General features: G+C 34.3%; 3 protein-coding genes across 4 annotated transcripts; all 3 read right to left on the bottom strand.

Moving 5' to 3' along the window:
• Positions 1-5,770: 5,770 nt before the first annotated feature.
• On the bottom strand, positions 5,771-8,560 carry LOC107185706 (zinc finger and SCAN domain-containing protein 10-like). Its single transcript, XM_015573455.1, has 5 exons — positions 8,399-8,560; positions 6,969-7,220; positions 6,671-6,900; positions 6,192-6,575; positions 5,771-6,116 (listed from the first exon to the last, which is right to left on the bottom strand). Exons 1-5 carry the CDS (start codon positions 8,558-8,560, stop codon positions 5,771-5,773), a joined length of 1,374 nt encoding a protein of 457 aa, XP_015428941.1.
• A 1,703-nt stretch (positions 8,561-10,263) lies between these two features.
• On the bottom strand, positions 10,264-11,035 carry LOC107185705 (cilia- and flagella-associated protein 20). The gene is made up of 2 exons (XM_015573454.1): positions 10,648-11,035; positions 10,264-10,569 (listed from the first exon to the last, which is right to left on the bottom strand). Exons 1-2 carry the CDS (start codon positions 10,921-10,923, stop codon positions 10,264-10,266), a joined length of 582 nt encoding a protein of 193 aa, XP_015428940.1. The 5' UTR covers positions 10,924-11,035.
• Positions 11,036-12,386: 1,351 nt separating this feature from the next.
• Positions 12,387-19,243, bottom strand: LOC107185722 (double-stranded RNA-binding protein Staufen homolog 2). 2 transcript variants are annotated; one of them, XM_015573476.1, is made up of 10 exons: positions 19,075-19,243; positions 18,472-18,546; positions 18,039-18,247; positions 17,425-17,967; positions 16,893-17,101; positions 16,482-16,817; positions 15,850-16,375; positions 15,519-15,724; positions 15,155-15,335; positions 12,387-14,669 (listed from the first exon to the last, which is right to left on the bottom strand). In XM_015573476.1, the coding sequence occupies exons 2-10, from the start codon at positions 18,522-18,524 to the stop codon at positions 14,659-14,661; spliced, it is 2,274 nt and encodes a 757-aa protein (XP_015428962.1). In that variant the 5' UTR covers positions 18,525-18,546; positions 19,075-19,243; the 3' UTR covers positions 12,387-14,658. The 2 variants fall into 2 exon arrangements, with proteins under 2 accessions (XP_015428962.1, XP_015428961.1); XM_015573475.1 differs by lacking the exon at positions 12,387-14,669 and having other exon boundaries at positions 14,968-15,335.
• Between the last annotated feature and the right edge of the window lie 1,761 nt (positions 19,244-21,004).

The following is a 21,004-nucleotide window of genomic DNA, read 5'->3' as shown; positions in this document are numbered from 1 at the left end:
ACGTTACGAACGACGACGCGACCTGTTATTCCGCCATTCTCACCAATAGTAAAGTCTCCTCTTAAAAAATAACTAGGAATCGGGTTATCTATCTCGTTCGAACACGTGAACGGCCGTAGAAAGCGTGTTCTGAGTGTTCGCCGCTGCGCTAGCGATCGAATTTTTCTTTCCTTTTTTTTTTATCCCCCCCCCCCCCCACTTCAAGCGCATCTCACACCCAACCGATTCATCGGAGATTCGAATTATAAAAGGAGCTCGCGAAGGAAGACCAGTTTGCACGGCAGGAACTTTCCGTTCGAACAAACACACCGTTTTCAGTGTGACAATGTAATTTAAAAATTATTTCAATATATTGTTAAAAAAAAATTGATTCGAATTAATAATTCCGAACTTTGCATTATATATGTATAGCAAAGAGGTGTATAGATATAAATTATCGTTATACAATATTCGATACTATATCATTCGTCGCCCGCGTTTTTTAATCGCGCAGCTGTAATCTTTGATCAAAATGAAAGTCTCACATTTCTATATTCGCAAGCAACGTTAAAACGAATCTGACAGGCAGGCGAAATTATATCTGAACAATTGATCCTAAACAAAGATGAACAGTATTTTTATCTGTTTTATAAATAAAGGACAAAAAATTCAAACAGATGCATTATAGGGTGTCTGATATCATGTGGGTATATGTATATCTGTTTGCCATCTACTGGAGCCAAGGATAAATGAATACGCAGACCTATTACGATAGAGATAAGCAAAGAAGAGAAGGAATACGTTAATGTAGGTACGAGTCGATAGAACTGAAATGTATTTTTTTAAAGATTGAATTGCGTCAAACGGCGTCGTACAACGGGAAGTCACAATTATAGTACAGAAGGGTCGGTGGATCCTTCGATTAAACACGTATCGTTAGGGGCAACATGTCCCGTACAACGGCAACCTTGTAATAATGATACGGCATTGCAGCTGCGCTTCTTCCTCGTTCGACGCGTGAAACTTTTCAAACGTAGAAAATTAACCGACGGAACTTTGAAACTCGCGTGCTGATTACATGTATGATGCAACTCTTCCAACTCGGAAAGACTCCTTCCGTGTCCATCGATTTCATTGACCGATTCACCGGTTGCGCAACGCTGTTCCGCGATTTCACGAAACTTAAGAATCCGTTTTTTCACTAACAAATAATGGATCTTCATTGAGTCGCGGTTCAATGAGACCCATCGCGAACAAAAATAAAAAGAACCCGATATGTGGGGTCCCGATAAATTTATCGAAATTGCGTCTGCACGCGATACTTCCGTCGAAGAATTCGACAATTACGTGAAACCGAGCGCGCCAGCCAGAACTCTGACGGTCTCCGATAAAGTCCCACGAAGTGCATGAACTCGTGTGAAAGAAAAACGTTTCGCGATATCTTTTGTTTGGGTTCGTTTATCGAAAACGTTTCGTAATGGTAATCTTCGGTGAACATTTTTCTGGAGAAGCAATCTAGAATAGTATGTAGCCTTAACAATGACCTGCATTACAAGAAAATAACGGGGTCCGATAAGATGCCAATCGGTTGAACTTGAGCACTAAATGATTCGCGTCATTTTCGAGCTTCCTCTTCCTTAAACATTCTACAAAACCATGTGTATCGCGGCATATTAAATTTAATCGAGCGATTTCCGAGCGTCAGAGAACGGCAAGCCTCTCTTATCAGCGTAAACACGTCGGTTTGACGACAACAATTGTAAACGTCGTTCCAATTAACTGACCTTTAACCGCGACTGTTACGATACCCCGTCGAAATGACTTCAACGCGAATTCGGGGAACAAATTGATCTTTTAATTGGACAGACAAGCTTGTTCGCGTTATAGATATATCGTTCGCGAATAGTTTGGAGTGATTCAATGTCAGGGAAACAACCTTCGGCGGATAACTTTTCCTGTCACGACTGTAGCTACGAGACCCTTCGATTTTCTGCTTAAAATAAGTTCGAACAATTATTTTGCCAGGTTCGAAACGGACGATCGCAGTTAACTCGAATCACTAATTTCTGCCGACTGAATTCGACGGAAGGGGAAGTAGACGATCTATTCCGAGCGATGACTCGTGTCTTCCTGTCTCTTATACGAATAAAAAAAAGAATAATAAAAAGGGTCAGGTCAACCGAAATCGCTATGCCGTTTCGTTTCAGGATCCATTCGCCACGCGAAAGTATACACAGTGGGTGTAAAAAGTATTCGTACACCCTTTAAAACGGAACAACTCTTTTAAAATTGGTCCAAATGAGTTGAGTTTTTTTTGTGAAGTTAGACATTAATTTACTAAATGATGTGAAAAAAAAATTTGAAAAAGTTGTAAAACACGACCTTTAATATTTTCTTCGCGATTCGGACCAATTGCAATTTTTTCAAATTTTTTTTTCTACATCATTTAGTAAATTAATGTCTCTAACTTCACAAAAAAACTCAAGTCATTTGGACTAACTTTAAAAGATTTGTTCCGTTTTAAAGGGTGTACGAATACTTTTTACACTCACTGTATGTACCTACATAAAACAACGAATCCATATGTACTGGTATAGTTTTCGAGAAACACGGCGTTACGGACTGACTCATCTACCGGATCGAAGCACGAACGAAATAGTTCGCTTGTGTCGCAGACGATCTTTTATAGCGGTCAGAAGGACCGGAAATAAGACTGGCCTCGTTTGAACGAGTTGCAACTCCAATTACCGGGTTCTTGTCTAACAGAATGGAGCGTCGTTCGTTTTGAGGGTGACTAGTTTTTGAAAAACATCAAGTGAAAGATAAAAATTTAAAGATCTATCTCTGTACAATATGGACATTTTACATAATATTCTTCTGGAATGAATATTTATGGTTAAAGGACAAGTCATGCCCCCCACCCCCGACTAGAGCATACATAGTGACGTGGTATTCCGAAGATTAATGAATTCTACATTAATCTTCCTGATTAGACACTTATGTCACAGTGTTTCCCGTTGATATACGATAAGCCATTTTATACGACAAGAAATAAAAAGTAGCGTTAAGTAGTTTTCCAGACAATTGGAAATAGAGTCAGTATCGAGGCAAGGCTTTTTATACAATCAATTTTTATTAAGTGTCACAATTGATATTATCGATAACGTATACCTTGATTCTACGAATAATTATCCAGTATTTGTCTGCTGAAATACGCTACGTTAGTTCACTGGGTTAGTGGCACTTCTGAGATATTGTTTAATAACTAGTTAAATGCTAGTCCCCTCCGGTATGTGGACTTTAGAAAAATACTCAATTTTTGACTCCCTACAGCAAGAGCTGAGCAAACCATTAGATTGAAGGCGATCTCCGGGGTTACTACTACTTAAACTTTGTTTTTCAAATAGAAAAACGAAGATTAAACAATATATAAAAATTAGTTAACTATCCCACGTGTGGATTTGCGACAGATTAATTAAATATATGTTTCCTTTAAACTGATGATATGTATCATATTAACGGCAACAACATTGTTTGGAAGCAACGAATTTGGCAGTTTCGGGAACAGTATGAAAAGCTTGGATAAAGGGGAATTTGCTCGTCTCTGCTCTAAGAACTAGATGTAAAAATTGAGCCGCAAGAGCCAGATCATGGTCGATTCTTGTTCTTTCTGTTTTCCCTTCATTATCAAAAATTGATTATTTTCGTGAATACACGATTACTCGATAATCCTTCACCTACGTAACTATATGACTGGCAAGCGTCCGCAAAAACGTAATCGCAAAATATACGATCGTATTCCTAGTAAAGCTAGGGTGACCGTCAAAACTTTCACGCTACTCGAGGGTTTTAGTCAATCGTTATTCAACGATTAGGTGAAATTTATTTTGTAAATACTCTGAAGTGTCGTTCAGGTAAATTTTCATGTTTCAAAGACACGAAGCTAAGAAGATTTTTGGTCCATTTAATTTTCATACTTGTCGCGAGGTGAAAGCGCTGGTCACCCTACTATACCTAACGTAGCAACGTGATTACACACGGTTCGCCTGTCGTTTAAATGCTACTTACAACTTTTTTAGTCGTTATTTTATCGATCCTCGTACATACTTTTCCTTCTGCGAATTCAACCCCCTTCATTCTGGACTATCTACACGTGTGCGAATGTGTACGTAATACGGAAGCACGGGCTATGATTTCTACAATTACACGACTCCTCTAAAATTATCTAGATCCCCCCTAAAACTACTCAGACTTCAGTTAACATTTACTTTAATCGTTACGGTCCTGCTTAAAAGAATAACATTGTGGATCATTCGTAACACTGTCTACGTCCTCTACGTCGTTTCATACTTAGCTCATTAATACTGTATCTGAATAAACTAGACTCATCTTTCATGACAATACGGCCATTGATATATCGTATGCTATCCTTACCATTTATATAATTACCCTAATTTGACACAGAATTTTCGTATACAGTCTTAAACGTTACTCAATGATGATGGCTCGTATGTATACCGTGCTAAAAATATCCCTCGAACTACAAACTTTCTTTCCCTCGTTCTCGACCGCGTTCCCTTCCTACCCCCGTTTCTTTGGTTTTTCTTTGGTCGCCGTCTTGTATAATGTATCTTATGAAATACTTGCTGTCACACAGCACTTTATATGGACAAAATAACGCGCTTTCTTTTAGAACCTTCGTCGTCACTCAAATCCATTCGTGTTTCCCTTTTCTCTAATAAAAAAAATACGATTTCCCCTCTGCCCGATGACTGAACTGTTAAGTGAACCAAAATAATGTAACATTTAAACCTTTGTACCTTTTGTTGCTTAAACGATATTATAGTCTCAACAAATAAAAATATTTGTAGAGACAAATTTTGAGCGTGAACAATTCACGTAACAACTGCAATTGTGCCGCCACTGTTCTGCAATTTTCAATTCACTCAAGTGTTCAAGTAGAGCAGTACTTAACCCATCGGAATACGAATTAATTTTTGTATTTTAAAGATACCGCCGATTTACAAAAAATCACAGTTATATTTCACTAAGTTTTTTCTAACGATCGTTATCTCATTCTACCGAACTCATAAAAAGTATCAATTCTAATCTTAAATATTTAACATTTCATTGTATTCGTTACCAATGAGTTAATTTTATACTAATTTGAGAATGATCTGAATAATACTGTGTACACCATTAATGCTGTTATTGGTATCGTGTTATTAATAATTGTTACTTCGATTTAGCTATTAAACTTTCGTAAATACTCCTCTAAGAAATGGTACCAATGGCGGTCTGATAACAAGTTCTACCCTTATAAGATGAAGAAGAAAATGTGTACAAGGTAAATGTAGATAAACGAGTAAAAAATACAAATTTCTTATTTCGACTAGAGAGTTTAAAACCTATTCTTATTATCACTTGTACTATGTACGAGTTATAAAATAATAATCACTAAATTCGTCAACAACAATGGAAGTGTATATCCAGTGTAACATCAGTAAGATAAAAAATTAAGAAAAATATACATTTGTCTGTTACTATTCTCTGTAAAGAAGACCTCGTTATAGCATAAGAACAAACAACTAAGTGCCTGTTAATAACAATAACACACCTAACGCTAATTGTAAACGAGTCAATTAAAGCATACAAAATTTGTGTTGCTTTTTATGTTAGCACCATTAATATTTGAAACCAAAGCTCTTTCTTTTCATAACAGCTAACACGATCGTTCTCGTAAATTAATTACATCTTTCTAAAACCATTCTTCGTATTGACTACCCATGGTTCATCTCATTAAATCTGCAGCTCTCTGCCTGTCTCGATGTACTTCTCGAGGATGCATTCTTTTACGATGTGAAAAACAGTTTCCAGAGCTTGCAAAAGCTTTTGGACAATAGGGACACTGATAAGGCCTTGCACCTGTATGCTGATTTATGTGAAACTTTAAATCTTGATTTCTTTTAAATGTTTTATCACAAAGGGGACACGCGTGCGGTCTCAGATCGGAATGCGTGATACTATGAGCACGTAATGTTGAATTTGTTGGATAAACTCTCCCACATACATTACATGGAAACTGTATTCCACCATGGTACTCTTTGTGTCTGAATAAATTTGACTGTGTCTTGAAGCTGCAAACAAGGTCAATCATTTTATCAGAAACTGTTTGCTTAACAGTAACATTGTTTACTAATTAATAGACTTACATTCTACCGCATATGTCACAACCATATTTTCCCTTAGGCCGGTGAGTTTCCAAATGCACTTTTAGATTTCCCTTGGTAGATATTTTTTTACTACAAATTGGACAGACAAAATTTCCAGACGAATTGTTATCAGTATTCATGTGAAGTACACCATTAGTAGAATATACTTGTTGTGATCTTAGAATAGGCTTTCCATCCGGTCGCTTATCTTTAGGCAAATGTGACCATAAATGATTCTGTAAACCAATCTGAGATATAAAAGATCGAGAGCATATTGTACATTCATGAGGTTTCAATGGTGCATTAGACATTAGTTCCTCATCATCTTGTTGTGATCTATCGTCACTGTTCTCTTCTATTTTCTCCTTTTTTATATGATCAGTTCTGTAAGACAATATACAAAAGTTAATATAACATAATGTACATATAATAAATATATAATCCTTTTAAGTTACTGGTGCTAGTATAAGTAGTCTTACTTGTTTGTTAATGGTAATGGTTCTGGAGAATCTAGTCTTGTTATCTTATCTTCAGTGTCTGATGCCTCCGAGGATTCTGATCCTGACTCTTCCATACCATATTGTAAAAATAACATTGGATCTACTTTGACTTCCATTTCTTCCATGTTTGGAGTAGGACATTTGTCTTCTTGTAACAATAATTCTGATGGTCCCAATGGCTCACCTTCAGCCAAAATTTCTATTGCACCCTGCAAAGGAATATCAATCTAATATAATTTTGCAAGATGACTTCTAACAAATAATATTTTCAGTTTACCTTTGTTAATATTGTATGCAACAATCCCCGATCTTCCATCCTCTTTGTTCCATCCTGCACGTCTTTCAATTTACTTTCAATACATTCCAATTCTACATCTTGTGTAGCATTTGTATTGTCAATGCTATTATATAATTGTAATCTTAGTTTCTCCTGTGTTCTATATGCCATCATCGCAAAGCGATGAATGCTTTCTAATCTTTTAATGCATGTAACACACACCATTTTTGATAACTTATCTTCAGAAGATACCTACAACATAATTTATATTATAATTATAGCACAGACAAGAATGCAATGAGTAATGATAACTAACAATAACTTAGTAATGATAGAAAAATTTTAATTCAATGTTGTTGTAAAGAAATAACAGTTAATGTAATACCCTCATTTGATACAGAATTTTAAAGTAAATCTTAAATTCAGAATTTTAAATAACTAAAAATTTGAGTATTGAAAAATATTTCTATTAAAGGAAGATTCATCTTATGCTCCAGACTCTAGACTAACTATAATACTTTTTTTTATTTACGTTATAAATATTTAATGTAACTGATAGTAACGTATTAAATATTTTACGTGTCATATCTTTCGAAAAACGTCACACATTATTTATATGTCATGTATCGAATTATATTTATAGATATGTGTGTTAGTTATATGTATAGCGCATATACTATACTTATTGTAATCAATAAAATGCTAATTTTTATCACATTTATATTCGTATCAAAATGGATTCCTCCGGATGATTGTTTAGGAATATTCGATATTATTTCTAATTTGTACACACACACTCACACACAAATATCGACGTATACAATTTTCTTGAAAAGATTTTCAGAAAACAGTCCTTTGTTAATTCTTCCATGTTTAATAAATACACATGATTTCACATCTACACAAAATTCAATAACACTTTACACAATTTTTTTTACGATTGCACAAAAATGTCCTCCCATGGATTATATACAAATTCAAATACATACATGTCCTCACATGCATTTACGCGTAGAAAATAATTAATTACATTTTATTTACACTCTGAACGGAAGTGTGTAATTAATTGGTTTATTAATGTCTGCAACTACGAATGATTCTTATGTATTTATTGATAAATCTATGAAATTTTAAGTGAAATTTTTAATGTATTAAATATATAAAATTGTGAATTTTCATTAATCTATACAATTTGTGATATTTCGAAATTTAACTGAAATTTTCATATATCAATTACGAATACACGTACGATTGTTCACGCGTACGGATAATGGGGTACGAGAGAGGTCGATCGAAAGATCAGGAAGAGGGTCCTTCACTGAGTTTTCGAAAAAAAGTGCACACACACGTTCAGTTCAACTATATGTATACATGCAGGCGCGCATACACAGTGATTGCGGTGATTCGCATGGAGCCGCGGTCAGACTCACCAAGATGTACAGATATTTTCGTATTTTGGTCTGCAGGTAGTACCGTCTACCATCCTCAGCGAAAATATGGATCCCTTCGCTTTTTGGTATATCACTAGCGCAAATTCGACAGTGGAGCTGGTCCTCCCGGTCGCGCTCGAAATCGCGACCCGCCGTACCCATTTCAAAATGAAACCAAAGAAAAGAAGTTGACAATGTATCACCCACGTGAAGATGCACACACGTTTCGTTCGGCTTATATTTTAAGCGAGCACGAATGTTAAAAAAAAAATGATGTTACTGTTAAACGATTTCACGCCTCTTTGATCACAACGTTAAATTCATCGCTTATTGTTATATTTCTCCCCCCACCCCCTCTCCCAGTCTCGTTATCTTAGCACCCTCGATGGAAGAACGTCCGACAATAAAACTTTTCACCGATGCATCTTTACGACGTGCCAGCAGCGTGTCCGAGATGGTTGATTATTCTAACGATTTTTTTTTTACTTATGAGTTCCCCGGATTGGGTGAGATTACTCTGGCACAACGTTGACGCTTTAAAAACGACGTCGGCGCCGGGCGTCGGCGTCTCTCTCCCGAAACGAGTGCTCAATACAAAATATATAATAGCATTCGTCGATTTGAAAAACATATGTATATAACCAATTGTTTTATTTATGGTTTCCGCCTGTATTAAGTGGTATTACCGTTACAGAGCGTTACAACATGACGTTGTATCGTTTTCTTGGAGTATATGCGTTAATTAACATTTTCTCGTTAAATACTAGGATTCTCATTCCTAAAATACTACCCCTCGTAACAAATAAAGAATAAAATGTATCAGCGCGGTACTCTTAATTGGTCCGCCATTTTCTTTCACCCGTTCGTTTGTATTTCTTCGTATTCGTTCTTAACAAATCTTCGGATTTATCTTCTACCTTATATTTCACAGGAGTTACAAGTTTTCCACAGTAGGAGTAGATCTCGATCGATGGATTTCGTCAGAGTTATCGGGTATCGTGGAAAATAACGTGCATTTTTCCAATGTTTCCCGCCATTTTTACTGCCATGTATTACTACGCGCATGTCGGAAAGGGATGAATGTGGACGTTTTTGTCGGTGTAGAAAATAGTTCCAGGTACTTGCGAACGAACAGCCTCCCCCTTGGATATGCTACGGCCCCATTTAAAAAAAATCAATACTTAATAATTAGCAATTAATACGTTCCTTCGGTATATATGAAGGATATTTTGTCTGCTGTGGTTTCCAATTTACGTATTAGTTCTGATATTTTTTTATGATGATTGTATCATCCATGACTGGCCACAAACTTTTTTCATAAGAAAAATATGTATTCGTCTAATTTTCTTTTATATGAACTGTGCAAAGGATTAAAAAAGATCATTATTAAATGGTGTGACAAAGTGTAAACTTTTTTAATTTTTGGAAGTATTAAATTATACTGATTTGCAAAGTTAATAAGCTTTCAAGTTATTTAAAGCAATATTATTATTTTTATATGTTTATATTAAAATTATGTTCTTCAGAGAGGAATTACGAATTTAAGAAGAATCCATATTAACTTTATTGTATTATAAACACAGTAAAAGCTGCTAACTAAATGTACATCTCATATAAATGCTAAAGGAACTATTTTATAGGAAATGCATTCAATGAAAAATATGCTGTCTTCATAAAAATTGTCATATTATCATCATATAATACGTATAATAAATATATAATTTGTCAGAGTACAAAGTATATATTTATTAAATAAATTCTAAATGTAAGTTAAAGTCGCGAAAATAATCAACTTATAAACATCAATGGTATATTCTTATTTTTTCCTTAAACATCTTGTCAAGTATTATGAATGTACTGCTAATTTAACATTTTGCTTTATTCTGTATTGGCAAGAATAACTTAAATTCTGCAGGCAATTCATCTTCAGAATATAATCTATCAGAAAAGTATACTCTTCTTATTCTGCAATTAGCATGGATTTGAATTCTCAATGTTTCCACATAATTTGTCCCATATGCACGTCTCGTGAAGTCAGCTAAATTAAATTGAATCTGATTCCATCCATCATCCAATCTCATTGGCATAGTGCAAATAAATGGTTTTACTCTGGTTGTGGATTGATAATTACTAGCTCGAAATCTGCGGCGTACATTTTTATCATCAATCACCTAAAAAAAAACATTTTTAACAGCTTCTTCATTGATAACATACAATGGTTAAATGATTATTCAACCTTTATATCTCACCTGAACTTCAAATGTAAAATACTTTTTTAAATTTTTAATGATCATTACCAAAAATGGCAACTTGATACCCAAAGTTTTCCTGGGATCTGCTGGACATGTAATGTACGTGGTACTAACATTGCTACCCAATATTTCCAGTACTAAACTTTGAATGTCATTGTCTGTTATTCGTTTTATATGACCGTTTCTTACTTTTTTATCCCAGATTTGTAACGGCTTGCTACCGATACTATACAAGATCGATAGAAATCCACTTTGAAATGTATTCTTAAACATGTTCTTTCGTTTGCAATTTTAATGTTAGGCTTTTAGGATTTCTTGTATCAACTTATTTTAATTCGATACATACGTCTACAGAGTTCAAGAAATTTTGTACGCTTTTGATGTTTACAACTTAACCTCCTTTCATTTTACAACGTTAACACTCACTGGAAAGTTAGATATTTCAAATCATTCTAACTCTAAACAATGAATCCATATATATCTTTGAATATTATTCAGTGAATAAGAACATTTTCATTGTAATTCAACATTTTATTCAAGAAATTTTAATCCCCAAAACAACTTTGGCGATAAACATAACCTACAAAATTTGTGTTTGATCAATGTTGCCGTTAGATTTACAGCGACATTCAAAATCGATTGTCTCGACTTTATCGATCTATAATTATCGAAAATTCAAATTTGAAAAACGCAAATTCTCAACCGTCTAAATAAAATTATATGATAAGAGGGATGTAAATAAGATAAGTAAAATAAATGTATCACGACCATTAACGTTTTTACAATCGTTTATTGATGTCAAATACAAACCGATAAAGTTTAAATAAGCAGTAGATGTCTACGTATTAAACAATCATTTTCTCTTTTAAAACGGAGTTAACGATATTTCGGCATTAAAAAACTTTATCAGTGTAAAATCTTCACTGTCATTATTCTACTTCGTAAATTTTCAGTAAAATTGTTTCTTTGTTTTTCATGTTTTTGATAAACGTTATTCAAAATCACATTTTGCAACTGTACCTTTCTTAAGAGATGAATAAGGGAAACAAAATGACTAACTTAGTTCATGCACAATTTTCATTTTCTATAAGATAAGATTGAAAACAAATAATCGTGTATTGTAATTTCCTTGTTCAACAAAGATTCTGGTATATAATCCATTGTCACAAAAACATTTCCATAATTTTATTCGTCCTCTCCTTTCACCGAAACTATTTCTTTAACTATCGGTACAATTCACATTATGTAAACTGCTACGGTTTTTGAAATAGTGATGACAAATATTGTGATCAATGATCAAAATCAGAAACAGAATATACATTGTTATTAATTAATAATTTATGATACAATTACAATCAAGTATACAACTTTCAGGATTGGTATGCTATCACTGTCCGATAGTTATAGATTGAAAAACAAAAAAAGCAAAGCATCGTAAAATAAATATTTAGAATGTGACATTTTACTTCTAATGTATCCGCAATGTTTCTCGAAATCGGTGTTATCTTTCGTATTCCTTCGAGATAGTTCCACTTCATATACCTTAGTAATTAATACTTTATTCACTTACTGTTACGACTAACTATTGTATTATAGTTTACGCGAATAAAATAGGTCCTACAACAGGGGTACGCTTTGATAGGATTCACGTTTCGCTGTTTTGTCTTTCATTTGAAAAGAAACTGAACGAAAGAAAGAAAAAAAGAGAGAAAGAGAGAGAGAGAGAGAGAGAGAGAGAGAGAGAGAAAGTAGCATTGAATCATTTCCCTTGTTCTTTTTTCTTTTTATTTTGAAACAGTGAATCCCACGGGAAGAAGGAAGGCCCACCTATGAAGCGATATCTCAGAAAAAGGAACATTCATTAACTCGTCCTCGAATGATCTATATAAATAATTTCGGAAGGTATCGCGCATTACGAAAAGTTGTCTGAAAGAAAAATTGGTTTTGTAAATAATATATAAGCAGTAGGAGTTCATACCAGAAACAACCCTTGTAAAAAATTCGAAAGTTGAGTTAACAGCATTTTCTATCAGTTCATGGTAATACTTGCAGCGTGATCTTATTATCTGATAGCAATATGAACCTAACTGTTGTACGAGGTAAACAATACAATTCGATTTTTATTCTAAAAGCTAAGATTTATTTACACGGATCATTTCTTTTACGAACTCCACAATTTCTCTCCTTTGTCCTCTAGAACTCCGCGATATGAAGCTGTATTACAGATCATGGTAAAAACAATCGTGTTACCGTAATTTAACAATATCGCTTGCGTAAGTTCTTTTTCTTTTTTTTTGTTCTTTTCTCGTCACTGTTGCATAACATTTGCGAAATCTTTTGAATAATTTAATGACAATAATGAATATAAGATAAGTTTTCAGCAAGAACCGCGGTGATCGTATTCTTCTTCTTTTGCCGCTAGACGAAGATACGATTTAAACTTGACCTCTGGACATTATCTTCATTCATTATTGTGTCTTTTTTTTTGTTTTATCGTCGCCTCAACATCGTTACAAATTACACTTGGCAATAAGACAAAATTCATGACGTCGTTTCGAGAGTGTTGTTACGTTGCTTCTCATCAATAAGCTCATGATTGTGATGCAACGGGACAAATTTTGAATTATTACCAATTTCCTATTACAATTTCCGATACATCCAGAATCGTTTCGAGTTCCTTAATGAATAACGGATGTATGAAAATTTGAATGTCCTTTACTTCTCAATACCTTGCAAAACACGAATATATAACCCCAGAGTGCTTCTAGGCCCCACGAAAAAGCAAATTGGGGCGATCATATGAATATATCACATTACCTTTCTTCAATATCATAGAGTTGAACGGAAATTCGTAGATTTATCATGCACGTTAAAGAGTCCTCAATGAATGTTCAAAATCGTGTTATATTTTGTAATTGAAACAAACATTGTCGGGTATGAATATAACGGAGCAATAAGAATCAGAAGATTTTTACTAATCAATTGAAGACACTTAAGACACGTAACTCTTCAGAAATTTCTAGTCAAATTTTATATCGAAGAAATGCGCTTCGTTTTTCGTACCAATCGTTATATATAAAATAACCGTTAATACAAAAGGTGCCGCTTTGCTCAACAAAACGGTGAAAAAATTGTCGTATGTAATTAAGGCAATTTTTGTTAAACGTATTTTCTCTTCCTATTTGGATCTATGTAAATAAAGGATCCACCAAAAATGATTTCACTGATTCATATGCGCTGGTATCAGGTAATAAGACATAACCAGACATTCTATCTCGCGAAGAATGAGAAAGCCAAGGATTAAATAGAGAAATTAAGAGATGGCCGCATTTCATCTCAGATTTCAATATTCTTTCACTTAAACGTTTCTACAATGTTTTCATGATCATAAACCACGACTTTCTGGAGAATGACCATTTTTTTCATTCAGTTACGACGTCTACACAACTCGTGTTTACCGATTGTGGTCCTATCAATGAAATTGTTATAATAAATATGGTAGAATCGACGACCACTGTTAGGATCACAATCTTGGTCAAGCACCAATAAGAATCCTTATATCTCGAAGTACTATACTGTAGTTCTTTAAGCGTAGAAAAAACTTTTAATTTAAATCATGTCCCCTGATACGCAATCGTCATGCGTAAAACCTACGCTTTTGTACCATTGACGCTTCAAGATGGTAATTGCTCGCAGAAGCCTGTCGGGGAGGCTGATGCGAAACGATCATTTCTTGTCACTTGTAAAAGAAAGGCATTTCTGTGTGCTTTAATTAATGACTTGATTTGTTATTGGTGCTTGAGCAGTTTTCCTGACGCGATTAAGGCACTGCAAAAGACTGATCCTCCATAAAATCTACCGATCTTCCATAATACGCGGTCCATTATGTTAACAGAAGTAATGGCGTAATATGCGAAGACCGAGTCATCGGTGATTCAATGTGTGAAGTTATCGTGTAATAAGGCCCAGAGAGACTGATCGAGAAGTGTCATTTTCCCAGCGATAAGTTCATTCAACAACTGTAATTATACGTAAATACATTAATAAAAGCAAAACGTATCGATTCACGTGCTACATACAAAAAATAATTTAGAAAGACTACGTACAAGCAATAATACATATCAATAAAAAAAACGAAAACCTGCAATCCTGATTATACGATATTAGAAGTATATAATAATAATATAATCGTTTGTACGATAAATAAGAAAAACAATTAAATTATCAATCTTAAGAATTCCACGATACAATTCAAAGTATTAAGGTTTAATATTAACGCTTGATATTAATATTAAACCTATAATGAAATCACTCATGTCCTATTTTCATCACTGTTTTCGTGAGATATCCTTAAGTTGCCTTTCCTTTGCAATGCCTTAAAACGGCAATGTAAATTAAACTTACATTAGATAAGTCTTAAATCTATGTAATTACTTATCAATAGTTCCATCCATTACATTATTTTTAACTTGAATGCTAATATGTATTCCATCTCCGGACGCACCTTTATCCTTTTTCGTTTGTGAATTAGAGGCATTGTCGAGACCCAGCTTGCTTAGAGTCCGTAGAGCTTTTAACGCTGCCTGATTACGACTTGCGTTCCTGGTCGGCCCATTGCCATGACAAACTTGAGGTGGATCTGTACTCAATGTTACCAGCGATAGATATTCCTTATTCACCGCGCCCTGAAACGAATATAAAACCCATCAATTACATATAATTACCAAAAGTTTACCTATCTATTATTATTACATTGATCTGGAAGTCTAGTACTGTGTTGCTATAGATTTCAACGTAATTTACGATTACATGTTATCTGTTAATTTACAGTTAAAGTTACATAATATAATTCTAATATCGATAACTACCTTGGGAAAATCATTGAATTCCACGCTGAAGTTAAACAATTGAGAAAGATATTTCAATTGATCTTTAGGAGAAACCGTAACTGGGTTTTGTTGTTGTCCTCGTAGTTCTTCAGCAATAATTTGTACACTAGGTCCACTACCTAATTTAGATTCCTGACCTCCGTCCACTAATAAAAGTCCAGGTACTAACTGACGTCCGATAGTTCCTGATTAAAGTTAACAAAATTCTCCTTTCAAAACACTCACGTACAACAAATAACACGTATACCATGTGCGTATACGTTAAATGTTATCATTTTATAATTCGCTGTACAATTATTTTGTGTCTCACCTCCTACGGGATGCGATGGGGTTTCATTGATCTGTTCGTCTTCCAGGAAAGTAACTTTTCTAGGCTTCGATTCAGTGTTCTCGCTCTCTCCTGTTTTAATCGACGGTTTTGTGGGCTGTGGTTGTGGCTTACTGTAACCTAATTGAGATAAAAGAGCTTCTGCTGCTGCTCGTTTAGCCAGCTTTTTGTTAGGGCCTGTTCCGTCGGCGGAATGCTGTCCCATAGTAACTTTCATTACGAATTCTCTTCGTCTCGGTGCACCCTTTTGCTCGATTAAATTGTAAACGGGCTCCTTCTCTCGTTTAGCTTGTTGTATCTGAACCAGTCGTGAGACTGGACTCACTTCCTCAGCAGCTTCAGACTCGGAACGTGGTTCCTGATATACTTTTATTAAATTTCGTGATTTCTTCTTCGTCGCCGGTGGTTTGCGTTTTACTCGCATCGGACGATTTTGTATAGTCTCGGGCAATGGAGGCAAACGATTGAGTTCTTTTAACATGAACTCTGCTGCATGTCTTTTCGACACCTGAGAGAAATTTATTATAAATACATAACGTGTATCTACTTTTCAAGAAAATTGAATATTCTATATTCGAATTTTCAGACAAGAATATTCTGAATGCAAAACTTACTTTCTTCGAAGGACCTTCTCCCAATGTAATTTTATCACCGACAGTACATTTCGTTCTAAATGTCCGTATATGAGGCTTACCGACTTCCGATACAACGTCAAAACTAACTGGTAAACCACGTTTTAACGCTCTCTCGTAAACCAACGATACAGGACTTTTTAATTCAGCGATTGGATCTTTAGCGTCGTTTAATGTACCATTTTCGCCCGTGTTACAGGTATTTGCTATTTCTTCCGGTAATGGTAATTGGCGTAATTGTTCTAAAGCTTTACTTGCTGCGTCATGTCGCGCTGCTTGACCTGTCAGACCTCTACCGATAAATTCACGTTCTCCTACCTGTAATTTTTTTTTTTCAATGAATATTACGAACATATGTATTACAGTCTCGACAATATTGGAAATTTTCATTACTTTTAAAGATACAAAATATAATTGAGGTTCTGTGTGGAACCCACGATTATATGTTGGAAAACGTGGATTAAATATTCGAGGGAAATGTCCTAGACCGTGTGTAACGTATTGCTGTAATCCTGCTGGGGGAGCTTGTCGGATAGTATAAACAGTGGGTTCTCCTCTCTTCATAGCCAAAGCATTTAATTCAACGGTAGGAGGCAGATTCCCTGCAAATATAATTTAGGAGTTCGGATTATTTACCCGTGGTCAAGTCGTCTACAGCACTGATGTAGATCTCCTTTTATGTAGTATTCCCTCTTTATAATCACACCTCTGGAGTTTGCAGAGTCTATAGAGTAACGCGATTATAGAGAACATTAAACCCGATTCATCAACCGTTTCATTGATTAACGGATCGTATCTGTCTCGTTCCTTCTCAGTCGTCCATCCTAATCTTTTCTCGCCGTTTGTATGCTAGCAATTATAAGGTCATCGAAGCGCGATTATATAGAGGGAATAATGTAATTTGTAAAAGACACTATGCAACTACCGGAACCGCTAAACCACTTTTCTGGATGCGCTACTCTCATCGCCTTTGTGGGTTTCGGTGGAGGCCGTTGATACCAGGTCTTGGTTAACGCTTCAGTTGCAGCACTATGTTGAGCTTTCTTTATGCTGGGACCCTCAGCAATGTATTCCTCTTGTCCAAGTTTCAGTGTTACTGTGAACCGTTTTTTGTGCGCTGGTCCTTGTTCATTAGTCAACCTATATTGATGCTGAATCTTATTAAAACGTGCTAACTCATTCAATAAGCACATTGGTGTTTTTTCTTTCATGTTTGCCAAAGCTGGATCAGTTACGTTAATGTGATTCTGGTTCGGCGGACTCTGATCTCTGGACTCTCCATTGTTATTTTCATTTGTGGCTGGTTTGTTTTGTTCTATCGATTGCTGTTGCTGCACGTGTTGCTGAGGAGAAGGATTCTGTTGATTATTTTGTTGCTGTGAATATTGTGGGGGTTGCACGTTCGGATTTTGTAGAGTCACAGAGACAGTGTTTGCTTGGTCTTTTAGACTGACACTAACCATAGTACCTGAAAGGAGATGTAATTATATTATGACCAACATCATTAATATGTGTAAATAAAGTTTTGTATAACAATACCGTTTGTATTGTGTGCATTCATGCCCATCAACATTGGTTGTCTTGGATTTCCATGTGGTGGTCCAGGATGTTGCATGTGATGAATGTGTTGTTGATGGGGGGGCATGGACAGTATTTGTTGATGTGGATTCCGATGCGGTAACGGATGCTGAGGCTGATGTAAAGGGGCCATATTAGCCTGTTGCATAGGACGCATCGGACCTCCCATTCTAACAGAGGATTATAGAATAATGGTACTTTTAATTCAACCAACGTATGAAACAAAGCAAGTGTTCAATATTCAGCAATCATTTGATATATATAATTCTTACTGTATCGAAAATAAAACATATATGTACATATTATACAATACTACTTAAAGCTATATGTTATTATTTCTATATATAAATAAAAAAATGGAAAGAAGGATTGCATATACAAAGTCTTTACAAACCTATTATGATCTCGAAGCTGGTTTTGCATTGTATGATGTTGGTGACGTATCATTATATAAAAAGTTATGCAGGATCTGAAATGAAAGGGTATTAAACAATCTATAGAAAACATCAACAAAACCATATATAGAAAATATATTTAACATAAAAGTTTACAATTTACAAATAACATTTAATCTTTTTAAAGAAATGTTTACATATGACAGTAAATAGTAATTTACAAAATGATGCTGAAAAATATGTAGCAAGAACATCATAATTTGTATTGATGGCATAACAATTGTTAATAATAGCTTAGGCGGAACGTACTTTTCTGCTATGAAATAGATTCCGTTAGTCGATGCAAATTAATACATTACAGAATAGTGGTTTTACAAATTTTAAAAACAATACCTAAATTCCGAATCTGTCTGACAGTATTCATAAACACATGTCGCACTATCTGTTCTACGAAAGGATCTCGGCAGAGTCGTTTGCAATCAATAAGCACGAAGACCTTAATCGCGTGAAGTGCAATTTCTTTTCTCTGAATGAACCAGTCAATAGACAATGGGCTTGGCCCGGCTATTTGGCAGTGGAATTATGCGGTTGAATTTTCTTACCGAAGTTTGTTCTATTTCACGAAAATTTTCTGGTTGTTCAACGGCAAAATTTCCGGCGAAACAGATCTGCCACTTTCGGGAACACTGCCAGGCCCTTTACACGGCTATTGGCAAACAGTAAAGAAAAATCGTCTGTAGACTAAAATGCGGCCATTTTGATGTGTGCCTCTCGGCCACCGTCTCTCATCCCTTCCAAAGGACATCCTTGTACTTGCCAATTTTTTTAAAAGTCCGCAGTATCGATTCCGACTATCGATACTCACGCTCCTTCAAATCATGAGTTTATCAACGTTAACTTTTTACAACATTTCTAATAATAATTTGTGAAACATAGTAATAAATACACACATATCATGTTCTTTCAAGATCGTTACGTTTTAGAATCGATAAAGTATTCTGATAATCGTATAAAGTAAACACTTTCGAAGATGATTCCTACCCTGTAAATTCGAATTTGAAGGACTCAAATGATAACAGAAATGTTTGTAGATGATTTTGATTTATAAATCAAATTTGATCACTATTAGTGCTGAATACATGCATATATGAACTTTACAATTGGTGGCTAATGATAAATAATTATAAAGTTAAATAAAATGGTCATACGGTGGAACCTAAAAATAAAGTCTGCTTCATATGTAAGTCTAATTGACGAACATGAAACAAAATGGAATATGTACTTCAATTAAGTTTTTGCTACGTAAATATTAATTTTATCGAAAATGATATATTTTCTATTATAGTCATAACAATTTATTGAACATGAAGTAATTAATAATCAAGAATTGTTTTATCACGTATATTTTATGTGATATCGCTATTGCCGCATTGTGGTAAATTTGAGCAATATGGAAGCTGGCATATGCGTACCGCAGATTCTTTTAATAAATAAAGAGAAAATAATTATTCCTTATGATAAATAAAATTGTGTAAACAAATTATTTAAATTATGAATACAAGACTTCAAACTTGATTGACATTGCTTTACTAAAAAAGTCATTAGTGTCATCTATGTTGTCTAGGCTATAATTTGGTATATTTCTTTATTTTTATTACATATCAATTTCATCAATGTTTTCTAACGATATCGAGAGTATTTGAAAATTAAGTAACACATGGAAATACCATAAAATGATCAACATAACCCAAAAACATATACTCTTTAATAAATTAAAATTTCAACAACGTAAAATACAAAAAGTAGTTACTGATTTACTTTCAACTATTATTAAACGAATATGTTTTAGTAAACAAATCTGTTTTACATTTATGTACCTATATAGAGTAATTTTCATTATTATTCATTTACTTTCACTACGTCTTTGCATTATTTTCTGAAATACTTTGTGTTAATAATTATTAGGAGTAGAATAATAGAGAGAAGTAACAGGCTATGAAATGTTTCAATTATCTTTTCGTTTATTTTTTTTAAAGCTTATTTGCTATTTTCTTTTAAAATATAAACGTAAAAATGGAACAATCATTTCAATATGAATTTCATTAGTAGTAACCATCAATACATGTCTATTTACAATGGTATATGTACAATAACGCACATAGTAATATAGGTACATTAGAAGAATAACTAATCACATGTATTTTGAACAATATGGTAAAGATGTACACAACAGGGGTATAATAAATAACAATTTGCAATTGAACTTAGAAACAAAGTGAAGATACCTGCTAAAAAAGAATTTGATTTCTAACTTAATGGAGTGTAGAGTGTAGACGAAATTGTAAATGTATTGATTACATTTTTGTCATGTTAATAATTGTAGTTTAATCTTTTCTGAATGTGAAAGAATCTTAAGTTTATTTTATGTTTTTATGAAAAAATTAGTCTTCACGGATGTGGAGGATACAATTCAATGAAGGAATTATGAACAGTTCCCTATTCTCCTCAGACTTTTTTGGCAATTATCTTCAC

The sequence above is a fragment of the Dufourea novaeangliae genome, unplaced genomic scaffold (genome assembly GCF_001272555.1).
Source record: "Dufourea novaeangliae isolate 0120121106 unplaced genomic scaffold, ASM127255v1 scaffold67, whole genome shotgun sequence".
Classification (NCBI taxonomy): domain Eukaryota; kingdom Metazoa; phylum Arthropoda; class Insecta; order Hymenoptera; family Halictidae; genus Dufourea; species Dufourea novaeangliae.
Note: the sequence above shows the minus strand (reverse complement) of the source record. Positions and strands in the feature narration are given on the sequence as shown.